At 38.2% G+C, this 20447-nt stretch overlaps 1 protein-coding gene across 1 annotated transcript in view; it reads right to left on the minus strand.

Moving 5' to 3' along the window:
* The window catches only part of SEL1L (SEL1L adaptor subunit of SYVN1 ubiquitin ligase), a 35392-nt gene extending 15674 nt beyond the window's left edge, over positions 1-19718 (minus strand). Inside the window, exons 1-12 of the mRNA XM_014869841.2 lie at positions 19556-19718; positions 12497-12534; positions 11918-12140; positions 8341-8508; positions 7670-7775; positions 5777-5939; positions 4279-4332; positions 4113-4172; positions 3427-3508; positions 2972-3126; positions 2168-2224; positions 1100-1168 (exon numbers count right to left, since the gene is read on the minus strand). Coding sequence (XP_014725327.1) covers positions 1100-1168; positions 2168-2224; positions 2972-3126; positions 3427-3508; positions 4113-4172; positions 4279-4332; positions 5777-5939; positions 7670-7775; positions 8341-8508; positions 11918-12140; positions 12497-12534; positions 19556-19649 — 1269 coding nt within the window. The 5' untranslated portion in view covers positions 19650-19718. The remainder of the gene's footprint in view (positions 1-1099; positions 1169-2167; positions 2225-2971; positions 3127-3426; positions 3509-4112; positions 4173-4278; positions 4333-5776; positions 5940-7669; positions 7776-8340; positions 8509-11917; positions 12141-12496; positions 12535-19555) is intronic.
* Positions 19719-20447: the final 729 nt, after the last annotated feature.

Raw genomic sequence — 20447 nt, forward strand, 5'->3', positions numbered from 1 at the left:
ATTACAATGACAGCCTGAAAAAGATGAGCTAGAGCTGGTGCTTATTGTAGCCTAACCTTAGCAGGTACTCAAATGGAGTAATAAGGATTTAGCTCCTCAGAGGCTGTCTCAGGTTTTTCTCAGTTTCGTCCAGGTCCCTTTGGGTGGCATCCCATCCTTCAGCTGTGTCACTGCACTGCTCAGCTTGGTGTCATCTGCACACTCACTGAGGCTGAGCTTGATCTCATTGTCTGTGCCACTGGTAAAGGTATTAGAGAGCACCAGTGCCAAGACAGAGCCCTAAGGGACGCCACTTGTCACCGGCCTCCACCTGGACATAGAGTCACTAATCACAACTCTCTGGCTATATCCACCCAGCCAATTCCTTATCCCCCGGACATTCCACCCTTCAAATCCCCGTCTCTCCAATTTGAAGACAAGGATGTTGTATGGGACCATGCTGGAGGCCTTACAGAAGTCTAGACAGCTGCTATCAGACATTGTTCCCTTGTTGACCATTGTTTTCACACCATCACAGAAGGCAACCAGATTGGTCAGGTAGGATTTGCTCCGAGACAAAATGGCCTTAAATCTGATAACTGAAACAATGGCCCACCCTGCAGACAGATTCAGGCTTTAGTGCAAAGTACAGGCCTACTGGCAATTCTGACTCGGATGCCTCCGTTCTCTACACAGAATGAAAGTGGAAGAATTTCCTTCCTATTTCCTTTCCCAACTTACTATTTCTTGCTGGGCAAAGTTTTGAGAAGCCTAGTTTTTCCCAGATATTATGTGGAAAAAAATAGTTGCCTACTTAGAGTTCTGAATTTCACGACAGAAAAAGGACATTTAGATATTTAATTGTTTGATAAAAAAAAAACCCCTCCGGTTCAAGCACTATTTAAAAAAACTCCAAAAATTCCTAAAGTAAGCTCAGACAACATATAACAGACTACAACACTACAACACAAATCCTGCAGAAAAATTCAAAGCAGGAGCTAAATGGCAATACTTAGATTCCAGAATTCAAGTTTTAGATAGTCTGATACCAGAAAGTAGGAAACATTTACTATTTTTCATTACAAGGCAGTTTTCTTACTTTTGAGACTGCATATCTTACCTTTCCTAGAAAAGCCATAGCATGGGAATTGCCAGCATTAGCTGCTTGATTGAAGTATTCAAATGCTCGCTGTAGAGAAGAAATCAAGTGTTTTAACCACCATCACTATGATTTGAGTAACTTTTCTTCCAAATGGAGTAGAGGCAGGTAGATTTGTTTGCCAAGTTACCAGGTTCTTCTGGGCATAAGAGTTACCAACTCCACCTAATTTAAAATCTATGACAGGGTTCTTCACTTATGTAATTGCAATATTAAGTGGCAATCCCTCTAACCAGTGTATTCCAAAAACCAGAAGGGGAAAAACTATCAAACTACAACTATTACTATGAACTACCTACAGAGGTAAATCTTACTTTCTCATTGTACCATGAGACTCTGTTTAGAATAGGTGAGATTTTCCAGCTCCTATTCTACTTTTACACAGATTTTGATTATACTCCTTCTGACCACTCACTATCATCTCTGAACATTCCTTAAGCAGTCATTTTGAGGTATTTTAAATGTGATAAAACCATAAATACTTTCTGTTAAATAATTACTGTACTGGATGAAATCCTCAGGACAGCACATCCTTAGCTCTCCATTTTTTCAGTAAGTACTTCAAGACTAGGTTAGCTATTTTAACTTCCAGAAGCAAGGTATCTAGCTTACATAAGCAGTTTATTTTCTATGCACACTTAATATCTTTAGTATTTAAAGTTGCAGTGTTTTGTTTACAGAAGCAAAATATTCTTGCAAGCCACAAACTACACTGTGATTACTAATGCGTGCCCACTGCATCATGAAGATTGTACTACATTTACAAAAGCTCAGCCAGCTCCAGTACTACCTGATAAAACCGGTTTTTATTTTTGACACTCTCATTTCTAAGATGGTTAGTCTTAAACAAGTTATGTAAAAAAATCAGTTCCATCTTCTAGTCGCATAAAGATTAAGTTTTATTGAACAAGGCTACTGAAATTGTTACATACAGCAGTACTTACACACTTCTGCATCACTGTTTTCTCCATTATACTTTTTCACCCTCTTCCTAGTATAATGTGCATAAGAGATATAGAGAAATGGTACCTGATGATTTTGCTCTACTCCTCTTCCCCCATGCAAGTGCAACTGTCCAAGGCCAACCTAAAAACAAATTTTACATTGCAAGTAAGTCACTTTTCCCTTGGGACTTCCTTTTTCTAGCAATACAGATACGGGTGAGCTTATTACATGCACAAAGATAGACAATATCAGAGTTAAAGATGTCACAAAGTTTGAAGGCACAAATTTGCTTCAATAACTACAGTACACTCCTACTTTTTCATACTAGTCTAAATGGAAATTTATCCTAGATGGAAGCAACATATTGTCCTAGATGTAAAGTAGCAACTGTTCATTTGAATCCTGCCTAAACCCTATATGACCAAGTTGGCTTGGGACAATTTGCCTCTGTTAGCATCCTCCCCTCCTGCACTGTGGGTAGAAGAGGTCCAGCCTGCAGAATGCAGAAGTCACACAAGAGCAGGAGCAGTGAGAAATTAAAATCCTTGTCAACACCAGTTTTTTTTTTTAATCTAGCCTTCCTCCACAACATCTGAAGCTATCCTTGAAATAGTCTGGCTAGTTTCTAGTGAAAACAAGATCTCATTCCTAAGATGCTAAAGTTGTAACATTTTGGATTTTTTTTCAAAAAAAATTTGCATTTTCTGTCCAAGTTCTACCTTAAACACACTAAAATATAAGTCAAAACAAAAAACTAATGGGGAAATAGGAAACAGGTTGATTCTGGATGAAGAGAACACTAAAGCTCCAATATCTTTCTGTATTTCATAAAGCTGTTCCTGTAATTCTTGAAAATGTCTGAATGATACCAGGTGAACTGAATCTTACCTGTGCTTGTACATCTCCCTTCTCTGCTAAAAACTGGTAATACTGGATCAAGTCTTCTTCTAGCATTCCACTTGCCATTCCTGGATTTTCTACTTCATCTGCTAAGCGAATTCGCTGAACCACTGTGCCACCAGTCAAGGAAATGTCACTAGCAACTGGAAAACAGATGAGATAAATTTTCAGACATGTTTTTTCAATGCAGAAGTTACACCATAACTTAGTGAAACCAGAGCTTCAAGCTGTTACTCAAGAGATAATTAATTACTTTGATAGCCTCTAAGACATTTCAGTAGAGATAGAGTATATCGTAATGGAGAGCCAAATGGCAAACTTCTTCAACAGCAGGAATTCTCTATTTATAGAGAATAGTGTTGGGAGCACTTTAGTATCTTCCAGTTGCATGATACAGAAGTACACAGAAAGTCAAGAACGTTACCCCAGTAAAAAGCTTTTACCGTGATTAGCAACAAGTCGGTAGTGAGTGAGAGCAGATTCACAGCTCTGAAGGACTCCTATCCCAGCCCAGTACCGGTAACCCTAGAAAGGAAATGAAGTAAGTATGGGACTATCTTGAGAACACACTGCCATGTAACAAATCTTTTTCACAATACTTTATCAGGATTTGAAGAGACAACAGGCTGGACAAAGGCCATGAGTCTTTTGTAGCTACATAAAAAATGAACTACTAACAATCCTAAAGGTTAAATGTGGCCAATACATTTCAGATATTACTCAAGATAAAGAAAATAAGCAGAATGATACTTAAAGGTGAATATGTCAAGCCTTTTCTTTACATATTGCACTTTGTCTTAAATCTCGCAATACTGATTGAAGCATTTTCTGTAAAGATCTCTGTCATAGTTCTCATTAGATTATAAACATCTTAAGTCTGACAATTCTGATTTAAGTCAAGGGATGCAAACATGGTCCATTTAAATTCACAGCGACATATACTTTAAAATGAGTAGACTCATCCTTGAATTAAAAAAGAATAATGGGGAAGATACTACTGCTCACCCAATGCATATAAAATGATCTAGTACTTGGACAGGTTATTCATATGAAAGGAAATCTTAACACTAAAAATGCAGAAGTATAAAAATACTCTTCCATGTTTAAAGTTATTAACCATCTTACTTACCAAGATCATATGAGCGATCAGATTTCCTCCTAGAGCTCCAAAAGTGTAATACACCAGGGCCTTAAAACAAAATCATTAGTTATATTATTAGTTATTAAATATTAGTTATTTAACATCAGCCCCCATGAGAAAATACAAGTCCATACACTGAAAATTTCAAGATTACCTTAGCTTGACTAGAATTGACTCCTAGGCCAGATGCATATAGAAATCCAAGAGCCTAGAAATAAAATAAAGTTTGTCAGCACACCTTTCAAAAAAAAAACAAGGATGAGTTTTCCTGGAAGACACAGGCATAAAGATTCAAAGCTGCAAAGAGTATGCCAAGCTCTACCTTCAGTTTGGTGCTGCCTGTATCTATAGTCTTCCCTGTCCCTCTCAAAGTATGAAGTTTTTAAATTATTCAGTTGCTTAGGATGCTAACATAATTAGTGTTTCACCACAATTCAGATGAGCGAATTAAATGCAAGGAACAAACTACTACTGACTTGAATATCAAGTGCAAATCAAAAGGTCCTAAACAGTGAAAGTATCCCAGTTTAAAGACCCTCAAGTGAAGCTAAGAAGTATCTGTCAGGTTATTCATGTACCCACTTTGTCTCAGACACCAGTGTAAATACCTGTGAACCACAGCCTTGCATAGAAGACTTTGATTCACAGATCCTAAGAATTTAGTTTTACATCTGTTCTGCCACTGGTTACTCATAACCGTGACTATAAATATAAACAATCAGAATGCACTGAGCAATTTGCCTGAGGTGCTTTCAGAAGTTATTTTTGTTCTTAAGATTTACATAGTTATTGCTCTACCTATCACACCTGTTACAGCTGGTAGCTCAGAATAGAAACTAGTAGCAAAGAAGATAGTGTATATGTAAAGATGTCTATATTTCATGGTGTTCTAAGACTATTCTAGGCAATCTGAAAGCATACACAAAAATTATCTCATGCAGACAGTACTGAATTCCAGATCAATAAAAGTCGGTCATCACTGAGAGATCAAGTCTCTACAGAAAACATGTTCCTGCTTTCTACAGTAAATCAGTACTCCACCATTAAACAGGGAACAGATGGAGGTTTGGTAGCCAAAGAGAAAGTTAATAGCTCCTTAAGAAGCTGACACTTCCAAAACAAGTGAGAACTGAACAATATGTAGATATTGAGACATTAAAATCAGTAATACCCATATTTTAGGATATTTTGTAAGAGTAAGTATGAATAATTCTGTGTTCAAAGGCACAGGGACAAAGCAAGTCCCAATCCACTAAATATGTCAAGTTCCCAAGTTTTTATTTCCTAGACTGTAAATCAGTGTTATTTCAGATAAAACCGCAAATGAAAAGCCACAACATTGCACAAAAAACACATAAAAAGTACACAGTTTCAGGAAGTTTGTTGGCTGGAGTCATCTGTATCTACCTGTTTTTTTGACTTATACATCCAGTGTTGTCAGTCATATAATGGGAAAAAAATTAAATTAAAAGATCACCACCATCCCATACTACTGGTAGTTAAAAGATTTTTTTTAAAACTCAAACAGAAGATCTGTTTGTGTTTACTTTGAGGGTGCAGGTGCCATCTATAAAAGCACCCTAGAGGAAGTACAATCTAAAAACCATTTATAAACCTATAGAAGCAACTGTAGAATCTAAGGATATACACACCATTTGTCCTTTAGGAGAACCTTCTTCTGTTAGTTTTTCAAATAGCTCTTTTGATGACTGGATGTTCTGCTTCAGGTAATCCCCAAACAACAATGCATAAGACACTTTCTCCATGGCCTTGGTATGATTCATGTCAGCTGCTTTCAGAAGATACTGATATGCTCTTAAGAGAAAACAATTTCTTTGTCAACTTGAAGCAAAGCAGCAAATTCCATTCATAAACCTGAAGATTCTGGAGAGGGGTTTTGTTTCTCTGTTTTAGCCTTTATTTTCTAAAAATGCATCTACCTACAGTCATTTGTTCCAGTTACAAATCATCCACATAAGCCATAACTCATGACTTGAGTTAATGGACATGCTGAATTTTAATGTTTGTTCTACGCCATAAACAAAGCAGTATGCATTTCCTCTCCAAGATATACAAGAAATTTAAGATGATGATTATTATTATTTAAGATTATTATACAAGAAATGATCCTACTTTTGTAGCAACAATTTTTAGTCCTGTACTAGGTATCCAGTAGAACCACTCCCATAACAGTCTCGTATATCACGGTAAAAAGAACAAGCCTGAAAAAGACGATGGAGTCTCTACAATTTGAGTACAAGATCACTCCAGTGAAAATACCAAGCCTCGGGCCCAAGACAGCTGCATACAATCAATTTGTGCTGAAAAAGCCATGCTAACAATGAGGGGGATCTCTGGAAACTCCTCTTTCTATTTCAGTCTCAGAACGTACAGTAGCCCTTCAAAGTAATTTCACAGCAGCTGGTTTCACAGCAATTAAAAACCTCCTAACTTTTACACATGGTTACAGTATCAGCAAGCCTGCTTCAGCTTAGCCTCAGGGACCTTTGATAGCACTCCCAAGATTTTCATTTACCTCTCCTCCTTTCTGTTCTCAGCTTTGCTCTTGTACTTTAGGACAGTTTGAGGCATACCTAGCTCCTCACAGAACTTAATCTTTCAAGAAAGTGTAAGGTGTACAAGAGAACTAACACCTAATATTGTTTTAGAATTCTTACACTGTTTTATACTAAAAGATACTACTCCAACAGATATAGCCTCCCTTGGTCTTTGTAAAGGTGCAGACAACTTTAAGTGTGTCTCACTTTCCCCAATACAAAGAAATACGCTGCCTTATTTCCACAAACAAATTTAAAATAGTAATAGTCCTCACATATTAATCAGCGGAAGTCACCACTTACTGAAGAAGTTGTCAACATGAATAGGAGGAAGACCTAAATTAACACAGCAATTCTAAATTATAGTCCTATTTAATCAGTAATTGGATGCATACAGATGAGAAAGTAGAGACAACAATTAAGACTAATTACTTGTTTTTTTGTTTTGTCTACAAGCATTACTCTCTTCTAACAACATTCGTTATTAGAATTTTAATGATTTGTTGAGCTTAAGTTTAATACTATTTTTATGGTGACCAATACCATCAGAAAGCAGGAGAAAAAACAGAGTAGGACAAGAAATGCCAATTTTTCCTGCTTCATCTTTGAAGCAGAATGCCAACCAGATTGTTAGAAACATCTGAAAAAGGGCGATTATATCACATTCTCAGTTTTTTCCTGGGCAGTTGCCAGGTATAAACTGGGGCTAGAGAACTGCAGCATCATCTTGCATTAAGTCAATGTTTTGATAACACCCACTCTTCAGAAATTAATCTTACACGATTTTTACTGCGTTCAAAGGAATGCAGGCATAAATTTGTTTTTCTAAATACCCCGAATTTACTATCTATCTTCTATCACTGCATAGTTTGATGTTGAGTCCAATAAACCTCAGTCTCAGGGCAGGTCATTCAAGTTCTTTTCGAGTTAAGCAAATAGACCAGCCATATCATCTCTCTCCTGTGGGGGTAGATGAGGTATACTTACACTTTCTTCTGAGCCTTTTTACTGCTTTCATTAAGGATTTTCATTCCAATCTGATAAACATCCTCAGCTTCTTGCATCTGCCTTCTCTTATTAGACTGCTCTTCAGCTAAAAAAAAAAAAAGGTGTGCATTAAGAGTTCCAGTTACACCACTCAAGACTATCCTCTCAAAATTCCTATTCGTTCTAAAGGGTAAGTATAGCCAGAAACATTGTTTTGAAGACTAATAAACAAACTCAATGATTACAAAAAGCTGTCTAATGGATGTGTTTGATATATTAATAGATGGTTTCTTCTTGTGTGACGTCTCTCATGTACAAGTTTGCTGATAAAACGTTTTCATTCATTGCTCAAAAGCAAGCTGTGCAGGTTCCTCCGTCCAGAAGCACCTTTCCCAGAGAAGAGCTGCCTTTTGCAACGAATTAATAAGTATAAGTGTCAAACCCCTATCCTCCTACAGCCTAAGAAACAGTTTTATAGATGTCTTCACTGCAAGATTTCCAAATCAGGTCTGGGAACTGGCATTTTTTAAAACTTCTTCTACCATGAAAAGTTTGCCTTTGTAATTACCTGTTTATTGTGGTATGAAGTGGCCAGAGATTTTTTGATCCTGAAATAAAGAGTGTTAAAACACTAGCCTAAAAAAGCATTCCTGGAACAAAAGGTTGCTTACATTCACAGAAGCCCCACTTTTGATCTTTCTTGTAATCATAGGTTGTTGCACACCAAAGCCTGCCATCTTCCCTCCCATCGGCAGTGCACTCTGCATATTCCTTCTCCATAAACAAAAACGGAAAGTGGCAGGGCTCACCATCTGCAGTGCCTCCAATAGCTGTCAAAACTGAAAATACACACCCAGCAATTAGACAACTCTCCTTTATTCCCAAATTAAAATCATATATTAAATACAGGAAAGTGCTCCTATGTTGGTTTTAATTTCTATGAACTACAATTAATCAAGTTTTCAGTAAAATTTCTAATTTACAAAAGCTTGAAAAAGCAGTTTTTCTAAATAGCACTTGAAAAATATAATTCTTAGTTTTAATTGTGAAATGAAGCAGAAGGTACATGGTTTCTTATATTCTTAATTCTAAGCAAAGAAAATATCATTTTTATTGGAAAAGGCAAATCTCAGACTATTTATTTTGGTAGGCAATAAAAATGTTTCTTTGCACTTCCTATTCTCTGCAAAAGACCTTGTAATGCACACTTGAAGTGCATTCCAGAGCACATTCATTTTAGCCCCAGGGTTAGACAAAATCACGACAGAACACCACACATCACAAAATGCTATATTGAAAGTACTGGTGTACCAGCAGGGACTATACTGGAACATACAACTATATGAAAAGACTTAAGTAAAATCACTATGATGTAGATGAAAGGATTCTCACCACTCTAAGTTTGGTAATTTTCTACTCTTGAAAATAATTAAATTAAAATCGTTATTTAATTTTGCCAATATATATAGCATTCAAAATGGCTTTGAACAGCACAATTTATCTTTTTTTGGCAATAAAACTTCAAAGGTTACTGATTCCAAGATCACAATATTTTAAAATAAAATCAATCTTCTATGAAGACTAAGAATTCTCTAGGTTTTGAAGATGGAATTATTTAAGTTAGACTTACAAAAGGTTTTCCTCTTCATAAAAGTTTTCCTCTTTCACTAAGCTAAATCCAACAGATGGATTCAGCTTCATTTGAAAACGTGCAAAATCGTGCAGCTGAATGTCAATTACAGAGTTTTTTCAAATTAACTTTGTAATTTTTATAGTTACAGAGAAAATTAGTTCTTTTTTAAAGGGTCTATTACTGAAAGGCCTAAAGACTATACTAGTTTAAATATTTCATGTTGATTTTTTGAAGCAATAGAAAGTCTTCAGGTATAGCTGGACCTGCTCTTCATAAGTGGATGCTTTGGCACAGGTTCCACCACATCACTCCAAGTTAATTATATCACAAGAGAAAAACTTATTTTCAGTAACTGCACTCAAAAATAATGTGTTAAGATGCAATTAGTCTGGAATAATTTCAGACATTTGTTAACTACCAAGTAATATACAAACGCCTGCTGACGGTTCATGTAACTACAACTTATGAGACCACTTATCACTGTCATTTGAACAAGCTCCAAGTCCAGGATATCAGCATAACTCGAGAACTCATGGTTTTACTTGTATTGTTTTGTACCTGTCTCCTGTGTGGAAAGACATTTTACACAGTCCTCTGCATGAGACGTAGCTGCATACTAAAGTTTTGAAATTACTCTGCCCCAATGCTCCCCTTTGCATTTTTTAAATTCTAAGTTCAACCATAATGCTGTTTTTGCTACCAGATAATAACAAAGACTAATCCCAAGAGCAATAGAGCAATGCAATCACAGGTTAAAATGCTCACGACAGTTATTTATGTACTTAAACATCGATAAATACTAAGTGAGGCAGACAATTTACCCAGAGGATAAATTAGCTTTTGTCAAATCAAATGCTCCAGAAGCAATCTACCTCTTTACTATCTCTGAATGAAATATGTGGTAATTCATTATATTTTATCCTAGTTTACTTATGTCTCGTTTCATACGTTATACTGCAGGGAACCCAAATATAGACTACTTATAAGTACTGGCAATATAAGAGTCTTCCAATATGAAAATAAATACAACAGGAATTGCCATTTCAGTATAAACTTATGAGCAATTTTCAGTAAAAATTTTTAGTATGGAACTTTAGTGTTATAAAACCCTAGAGCACAAAATAGCAATAACTAAAAAAAATATCATTTTCGCTACAAACAATCACTCATCAGAAGAGAGCAAGACAACTTAATTAGAAAGTTAAAACCTTTAGTAGCACTAATTCTAAATTGCTGATTTTTTGTTCTACATCCTACAAAATATATATGGAAATTTGCAGAATATACTTTTGTTCTATGCAATGTCATGACCATACACAGTACCTAACCTGTTTTTAGGAAAGCTTTTATGTCCCTTAATACAGTCCTGTCACCAGTAGCTCATCTACAGGTGTAACATCTGTACCTCAGACAGATGCCGAGTTAAAACGTTTGTAAAGCTGTCCTTTAGCACTCTTTTCTCCTAACAGAAAACATGTACTTTTCTTTGAGAATTGCTTTTTTAAAATGAAAAAACCCTCTATTCACACTGCTTACCTAATTCATAAGATGTTCCAACAACTGTGAAAGACTTAAACTTATGTCTTTTGAAAGTCACTTGCAGTATGTTGATAGGTAGAGTTAAAAACCTTAGTTCCCGAGGAGCCAGTCAGCTGGATATATTTTTGTATGAGACTAAAAGTATCTTAAAGCTTACTTTTGAAATATACTACACTGACTAAATGTGGTGCTTAGCTCACTGTTTCGTGGCAGAAAGATATTTAGATTTTATATACTTTCTTCCTGTACAATACAGCATCAAAAGCAATGGTTAAGCCTATCACTGAGTTTTCACAAATTGATATTAGCTCTGCTCTAATAAGGAAACAGCTTTGAAAACACTTGGCCATTACCTGATAGAGCTCATTTACTAACTCATGCTTTCTTCCACCATTTCAATATGAATTGAGAAGACAAATATCATTAGTACCATATAACTGTATTTTTCAGTAATACTGAAGATTTACTTTTTATGTACAAGTAAAAAGGAAAAGTCTGCTGCAAAGGTTAAGGTACTCAACTATGCCATCCAGGTGTCATTGACTATTAACTGCAAATCAAAAAATCATAAAATTATGGAGTAAAAAAGCCATATAAGAATTTCCTGGGAATTTAGGCCCAGGATATAAGGTTTTACCTCTATTTAAAGCCTTCATTAAGTTTACATGCAATTTAGATGCTGTCCTGAGGCTCTCAATGCTGTTCCAGGAAGCTTGTCTTTTCACTACTATTTGTTCCGTTTCTGTCAATTGACTCACCAGGCAAACAGCCAGGGGATTGAAAAGACTGATGCAAATTTCTCTTTGTATTGCTGTTATACATATACAGAGCACAGGATCTGGTATACATATACAGAGCACAGAAAATAACTACTCATTTTAAGAGTATAACGATATATTTCAAAACATTTTGATACTGTTCACTCATGAAAAAGGCAGCAATTACCATTCCATTGCAGAAAGGTTAAGACACTAGTTATTTCATATGTTCAAAATGACTGTTTGTGTTTACCCACATGCTGGAGTTACTCAGACTCATCTATGTAGCAACTTGTTCAAACATCTATGAGCAGTTACCTGGACTCTGTATTTCTGCTTCTTCCACATCCTTATTTAATAGATTTGACATTTCTAGAGAGTTCAACTCTTCTAGTGAATTCTCTTTTTCCTCTTCTTGACTCTGAAAGTTTTCTTCATTCTCTGATTGAGAGTCCGATTTCCCAGATTCAAGAAAGATCTGGCCTGCTACCACTCGAGTTCCAGTGGAATGATCCTTTACCTGATCCTCCGCAGATAAAGTCTGAAGGAAAGTACCCACATAAATTAGAAGATTAGAAACTGAGAAGCATAGCTAGCTTAAAATCAATTTTAAAATTTCTTAAAAGATATGGTTAATTAACTTAAAGAGCCAAAGCAAAAGTAAGCTGAGCTACCTCTGTCAACTCTTACTGCCTCTATCCCTTTCAGGTCTTTGAAAAAAAAAAAAGTTTCAAACTTGTAACACAGTATTAATTTCTCTGATGCACAGAAAAAATTAATGGGACAGCAAGAGCTACAGAATAGCTTACAATCTAAAATCAAATCATTGTTCTGAATGTCAGACCTTTGCTCTCATTCCACAGGTAAAACAGAATGACTAGAAACTTATCTCCTCACCTTTGACTCCAGTGATTCATCTTGATTTCCTTCTTCATCTAGAAGAGACATAAGTCAGTAAAATGCTTTTCCATGAGTAACTATCTCAAAAATAAAACCTTTAGTTACAATATTGTACCATGGTTCTGAAATATTCTAGTGTACTAAGTTGACTAATACATTTCAGAAAAACTTTATTGCTTTGATGAGGAAGAAACAAATGTTTTACAGGTGATCCTCTTCCTTAAATTATGCCAACACAACTGTGTGCTCCACAGTGGAAAAAAGTGTGATTTTTCTACACCCAAATCATAATCTGAATGGTTTGAGTCCAATTAAACTACTTAAAAAGGTGTGCATTAAGTGAAAAAGGCCTATGGAATGTAAGGTTTTTAGTCACCAAGTCAGTTTTAGTATGAATAGCTTCAGTAGCAGCCAGAAAGTTGCATCAATACCTCCACGCTTGTAATTAAACACTGTCCTTTATAGAATGCCATTTCCTGCTGCCTCACCAGCATATTCAAACCTTTATATAGAGGTTTCTCTTCAAATCTGTGAGGAATTAGTTTGTCTTGAAGATACTCTTCAAGAGATGCAAGTTTTGTTTAACTGTCACCTTTCTTGTCTAAAAGCTATATGATATTTCATTAGAACAATTGGAAGACGTAGTAAAGAAGAAAGGCTATTAGGCAGATGCCTAAATAATACAGGTGAAAAGGTGAAGATAATCAGAAAAGCTTATTTATGACAGCTTTACCATTGTTCTTCAGAAATTTTTCTGCAACAATTGTTTTGTTCCTTTAACTAAAATGGGCTACTCATTGTGCTTCACACAACTGGGTTTGTGCTATCGTTTTGATGTGAAGCCTCTAAAATTAACATCACTGAGGTGTGACTGGTTCAGTAATCTGTATCTGATACCACCTCATTTCAGCAAACAAATCCCCCTACATTTCAAAGAAGGTGATACAGGCCTCCCTCTCTCTGGTACACAACTCACTTACACTGAAATAAAAGCTCAAAACATAAACAGACCACTTAGCAAAGTTGCCACTAACTCCTCCTGCGTTTAGAAATCCCCCTTTCTGAGGCTCTGGGGTACACAATGCCCCGCAGCAGTGGCAAAGCACTTTTGGGCTGGAGACCTGCACTGTGACTGGAAAAGGTGTCTAACCTAATAGAAGATAATGCCCTACATGAGATACATTTAGTATGTTACAGTTAGCCATGAAAGGCTACCTGCACAAACACTTCCAACAGTTTATAGAATTCTGCCGACTCCTGTAAGCACTTAGCAGCAAACTGAACTTGTACAATTTTCATTCTCATGCAAGTAAGGTGACTTACCAGAGATAAATCATCTCTGAAGTGGCAAATTCCAAACATGACACTTCATTGAGTCATGTTTTGAAGTCTAGTACTATAACCCTTACAATAAAAGGGTTAATCTTGGAAATCGCTTTCTGGAATCTAGATTCCATATTGTTATTTGAAATACAACCTTTGATTGGAACAAGTAACAAGAGAAGGGAGAATTCAACTTTAAGGTGTAACAGAGTAATAGAAGTTAAAAAATGCAAAGTCTTATTTGTAAATGAAGCTGAAGAATTATGGTAATGAGATGATTGAGAGTACAACTGAGACATAAATAATAGCCTGTTGAGGATGGTGAAGAGGATGTAAAGCTCAAAGAGTTTGACTGCCAGCAAACATGGAACTAAAAAGGACCTAGAACAGTTGATGTGGCTAAGCAGCTGTACTCTACAGGCCTGAAAATGAAAATGTGTAGAGCACTTCAGAAAAACTTGTGGAGACAGCAAAGAGCACTCCAGATGAAACAGACCCTGCAAGGAGCAACCAAGGCCAGGTAAGAACAAACACCAGTTTGGAAAAAAAAAACCATTATGAAGGCATAAGGAAAGAACAAGGCTAGCTGCATTTTTGGCAGAGACCCCAGGGCTTAGCAGCTTGAGGAATCTAAAAATAAGGGTGATCGTGATAAGTTATAAGGAGTTCTACCACTGAACTTTGACACTCCAGATCCTGATATGACAACTGGTCTTTAAATTCAGTGAAAATACACATACATTTAGCATACTTGCTGGTGTTTCTATCTCGAAATTAAGAAAGAAGTTGTCATTTACTGTATTTCCCACATATTACATTCTATTATACTAAATAATTTTGACCTAAGACCAAATGTCACTTTCAAACTTCCGAGCTTGTCAAGGCATCCAGATACGCTTCTGGAGAGAAGGAAAACTAAGAGAAACCTACCCAGTAGCTTGTATGCTCCTTCTAATATATACAAAGCACTTATAAAGTACCTGTTATTGTAATAGGAAACATGTTTGGGGTTTTTTTAACAGCTACACCACCTAGGGTGATTGTTTTTGTCTGTACAAAACCAGCCTATACGTGTGACAGCACTAGAGCTTTCTAACATTTTGAAAAAGGCTTCACCGATTTCAATGTGGTGGTAGGTTCGTTCACGTCACGTCAAAAGACCACAGACGAAGAAATATAAACAGGTTGTACTGTCTATGCACATCTATGAAAGGACAACTTTATTTTAACTTCATATGCAAAGCAAAAGGTTTACTAAATTAAAACGTAAGAAACAGCTGAGCAACATAACGTAGAGCTCACTGTTTGCTCTTCTTCCTTGAAAGCAAATAAATCTATTTCCTTTCTATTGCATCATTTAAATTTTCTCTGAAGAAACCAGCTTTGTTACTGAGAAGTTGTACTCGAACGTACACTGGCTCCAAAAGGCACTAAAGCAAAACCAAAATATTAATTTAACTTTTCTTAGCTTTGAGACTTCTAAGGTAGGCAGATGAGGTTGCAGAGATAATGAATATACGACTAAAGGAGGGATCACTTACAGCCTTGTTTCATGGAAGTGCTGGCTGACTACCATGCACCCACTACTTACAGAAGTGTGTTTACTCTTATGAAACCGTTAAGAAAACTATTCTGAAAGTGTTAATGAAAGGTCTATGAAAGGTCACAGTTGGACCTAAGAACAGATTATTAGTCAAGGTTCAGCTATTGAACAGTCACAGATGTTATGTTTATGCACCTGCTTCAGAGACAGATTAAAGCTGATAGTTTAGCTTGCTTTTCCACTGTTCAATTTAAAAAAGCAACTGTGTTTCTTTTCTTTTAATTTGGATCTGTTACCAAGGCTGTCCAATCCTATAAACCTCCTCTAAAAAGGCCAAGTGGAATTAATTTCACAATTTGTTAAACAAGTAAGTGAGCCAAATGATTTATCAAAAGGAAAAGGTAGGCAAAAATCTCTGTGGCTCAATTGGGCAGCTGACAATGTCGTACAGAATGCTTCAGTTACAAATGGTGATGAGCTACATACATTGCTGGGTGGTCGAGTGCCCAGCTAGGGCTTTAAAGCACTTCACAGAACCAAAATCCTTTTTCAACCATCCAGCAGTTCATATATAATTAAAATCAGCTTTAAAAAGTATTAATTTTTCCTTAGTTAGAAAGACCAGTGTTCAAGCATGCTATGTAAATACAGCAGAAGTACTCTGGCAGCTTATGCTAGAGAAAAAGATCCTACCATATGTTGGATAAAGGTCCTACCATTTTGTGAGAATTACTGTTTTCAAGAGAGCACTAAGAAGAGAAGGGTAGAAACCAGAAAAGCTATGCAGTGTGATTCAGCAATAACATCATTAGCTTGAGGGAGTTCAACAGTTTCAAAGTTTTGCTGTATTAGAAGAACAGATCAACTGACATACCATAAAGGGCTGCTGCTACAACAAATATGACTAGTTTCAATGTTAAAATGGTCACTCACATTCAGGAAGTAGCCAAAAATTGAGTAAGCAAAGCAGTCTCCCACAGTTCTGATGAATCCCTGATTACAGTTGCCAGTTTCCTTCTAGTTTTTGCCAAGCTCTTCAAGCCTCAAATGCAATGACAACAAAGCAACTAGTGGGATTCTGCTAAGAGCAGGGATTTCCCAACTGGAACATGCACACCTCAGGGAGTATGCCAGCCAACCCACCAGGGCTGCAGGAAAAACATACCTTTTGGACTCTTAACACATAAAACTTTTCTTAATACAATGGTCATGCCACCTTTCTTTCATTCTTTCTTCATTTGTATTTTTGTGCATGCTTTACGAGGTACATAATATGTTAGCACAAGAGCACATGAATGTTCAACTTACAAAAAATACATGTAAAATGCAAGCTCAAAAATCTTCTTGGCAGTGACTGCTTTAGAGCATCCGTGGGAGACTTCCTGTAGTATTTTTGGCAATTTTTTTCAATGCTGTTTTTGTGCAAGTGACTAGATAAACATTGCAATAGAATAAAAATTCTGTTTATCCACTGCTTGCAGGAAAAAAAGAAATCTTACCTCAGACTTCTTCTCACCAAATTTTCAACTGATATATTCAGCACAGAAACAGATGCAATAGCATAGATGCTATTCTCATTACACGAAGCTTTAAAACAAGCAGTGAGCTAAGTAAAATCCTTAAGTGGCACCTATTCAGCAAGAATAGTTCCAAAGCATCCTTGGCAGCAAGTAAATTGTTCCCAGCTACAATCTGTGCAACATATTCATTTTAGTTCAACTAGAAGATTGAGATATAGGTCAACCCTCACCTTGCATAAAAATCTTTTTTCCAGCGTCTTTGCAATTGCTGGTTAACTAGTTACAGAACTTACTCTCCAGCAGTTCCTCAGTAGGAACTGAGATTCCCAACCAGGCAGCAAGGCAAATAGTTTAGAGAATATTTTTCAATCAGGTAAGTTAAAACAGAAAGGTCAGGGAAGACTGATCTCTGTCTTATGGAGGAATAGGTGCTGAAGTTCCCTACAGGTATATGAGTGCGCTTATTTGTCCCACTAATCAGTGGGACAGTACAAAAACATCTGCCTATTGCTGAAGTCAGCCATGAAACACACAGGGAGTCGGAGGAAGCATCACTTCCTCTCTTCAGGCAGAACGAGAACATTTTTACCTCTTAGTCTGTGAACAAGAGGAAAAAATCCCATGAATCAAATAATACTGGCAATCACAAAAAAATTTAAAAAAGGGATTTTTTTCAATGTTCTTAATGAGTGATCAGCAGGGGAAGGCCATCACTGCTGCGATGACCAGAAAGCCAGTTTTGTCTGTAGAACACACACACTTAGCATTTTTCAGCTGCTTTTGCCAGTGCTTTGTAATATCTTTCCCCAGTCCCAATTTTAAATGCCTTCATAACCTGCAGAAAACATCATATGTTTAAAAAAATATAGTGCATCTTTCCTTAGGCCTGAACTTTCTTGCATTCAAGTCAAGTTTTCAATAAATTGATTTAAACAAAGTTTATGACAAAAGAGTTATATTTTAAATGCTCAAGTTATATTTAAAATGCTCACTACTAAAAAAAAATTAAAAAAAATCCTCATTAAATGCTCTTCCTAAAGCTAGGCAATGCGAATTCTTACTCATTCTCCTGAAAACCCTTCCCACTATACTCACATCCCAGATGACTCTTTCTAGCTCAGACATTAAAAACAAATAAGCCTTCAAGGAAGCATTTAATATACAGTCCCAAGGCTTATACCAGTCTCTATTACAGGAAGCCATACTGTTACTGTGGGAAATAAAAGCATTAAGTGAGGACAACTTTTAGAATGATTCTTGTCAAAAATTGGAGCAAGACATGTATTCCTCTCATAGTTTTCTGTCAAAATATGGACTCTGAACACCCTCTCCTAATTAACTGTGGATATCAATGAGGAGTTTGATCTCACAGTAGCAATTTAAGTTTGCAAGCAGCTCCTAAACCTACATTCATGTATTGTGCTTTCTTTGGCTTATTAATTATATTAGTTCAACTGAATCTAAACATTTTGTTTGCACAGGCTGAATTAAACTATCAAAACTTCATGCTCACAAACAACTTTGTGACAGTGGACAAACAGTCAAGACAGAAGAGCTGCATGGTAGTACAGCCCCTGATGCACACTCGACCAGCCCTTATTGCCTAACTTCCATATACACAACAGATGGTTCATCTGACATTCATAGCCTCATTGCACCTTAGCTTTTTTCATTACATACACTATAAATGAGACCATATAGTTCAAAAGTTTGGCTATATCTCTCTGGTTTCACAGAACTTGTGTGTATCCTTTCCATAACTTCAAAAGTGCCCTGCTGGCTTATCAAGTGACCTACAAAGCTCACGTAATCCGAAGGCCAGTAATATTACTTTAAATTTCAACCTCATACTGCATACAGGAAAATAAACCACGAACTACTGAATTTACCTCTAGAAAAAATGTTAAGTTACTTTCCTGAAATAGCGTAAAAGCAAATCCCCAGTAGCACGGCATATGGCTGTTGTTAATGTAGTGGCTTCTGGCTTTATAAATAAATGCACTGCACATCCCCCCCCCCCCACCCCAGCCCATGGTGGAAAGCAGGGTGTGGGAGGTAGAAACCCCAGAAAAGGAAGTAGATGACAACACATGAAAATCAGACAAAACCCGAGCTGCATAAAAACAAAATAGGGATAGGGGAAAAAGTATTATGGGGACATAAAACAGGACACATAAATGTTCTCTACATATCGAGGTGAGGAAACTGTTCTGATAAGGCTGAAAACAGCATTATCAAGAGGCCTGGGGAGAAAATGCGTTCTAGCGAGAAAAAACGCCTCGCTTCGGTTTTAAACAGTGCAAGCACTAAAAAGTGGGCTCATAAGGCAGGCACCGCACTGAGCAATGCGTCGACTCCTACCAGGCCTATGGAGCAGCACCGGTGAAACAAAGCTCAAGCCAGCCCGGTCCGGCCACCCGCGGCCACGCAGCTGACAGGAGCCCCGCTCCGCCGCCTCAGCGAGGTCGGTGCTGCCCCCAAGCACCCCAAAGCCCCAGCGGGAGCACCGGATCGCCTGCCCCGCTGTCACCGCCTCCGCACCCCGGTGCAGACGTCAAGACTCGCACAGATACTTCTGCGCCCCCCCTCCCCGCCGCAGGCCCCGGGGGGCAATGCCGCCGCAGCGTTCGGGCCCAGGGGGGCGTAGGGAGGCGAAGCCGCGGTACTCACCGGCCGCGGGAAGCGCTCCGACCGCGGGAAGCGCACCGGCCGAGAGCACGGCCAAGCACAGCACCGCGACCACCCAGCACGCCCGCCGCCCCATCCCGCTGGGCTCTGAGGGGCTGCGCCGAGCGCCCCCGACTCCGGCTCTCTCGCCCCGCCCACCGCACCGGCGCCGCCAATCAGCTGCCGCGCTGACTGCCGACTACGGGCCGCTGGCAGCAGCACACGCAACCTCGGGGAACGGCTGGCTCTACATGGCCCGCTCCGATTGGCTTGGCGGAGGCCCGGCTCGCCCGTCACGCCCTTCCATTAGCAAATAGCGCCGCACTAATCTCAGCGAGGGCCCCTGCGCGAGCAGGTCCTACAGAAACGGCCTCTTCCATTGGCTCCTGCGTCGTTCCTACAGCACCCACAGTTCCTTGCGAGGGCTGCGGCGCCACCTGGGAGCGTGTGCCCCCAGAGGCCAGCGTAGGGGCAGGGACTACGTCACCCACAACTCCCCGCGCTGAACGGCGCAGGGCGCGAGCGCGGCGTCACCGCCTGCAGCCCCGCCCACTCTAGACCGCAGAATTTCGGGGAATGGGATCCGCTTCATTAACTAGGAGGATGGAAGCAGCAGTAAATTAAGTGTATGCGTAAACCAGGAGTATGTGAAACATAAAGAGTTTAGTGCAACTTTATCTTCAGAAAGGCATCAGTTCTAGAAAACGATGTAGCGCTGTGAGATGCAACTCTTCAGTTCTCATAGGAATTGCATCTTTCTATGGGTCAGTTAAAAGGCAAACGAGGAAGAGAACTAGCAACCCAGCCTTTAACGGACTGAAACATGGCTGGGTGGTAAATGTCACCGCCTTACAGCACTATACCGTAAAGAGTGCTGTGCTGAATATAAATTGGG

This window comes from Sturnus vulgaris, chromosome 6 (genome assembly GCF_052056855.1).
Source record: "Sturnus vulgaris isolate bStuVul1 chromosome 6, bStuVul1.hap1, whole genome shotgun sequence".
Classification (NCBI taxonomy): Eukaryota; Metazoa; Chordata; class Aves; order Passeriformes; family Sturnidae; genus Sturnus; species Sturnus vulgaris.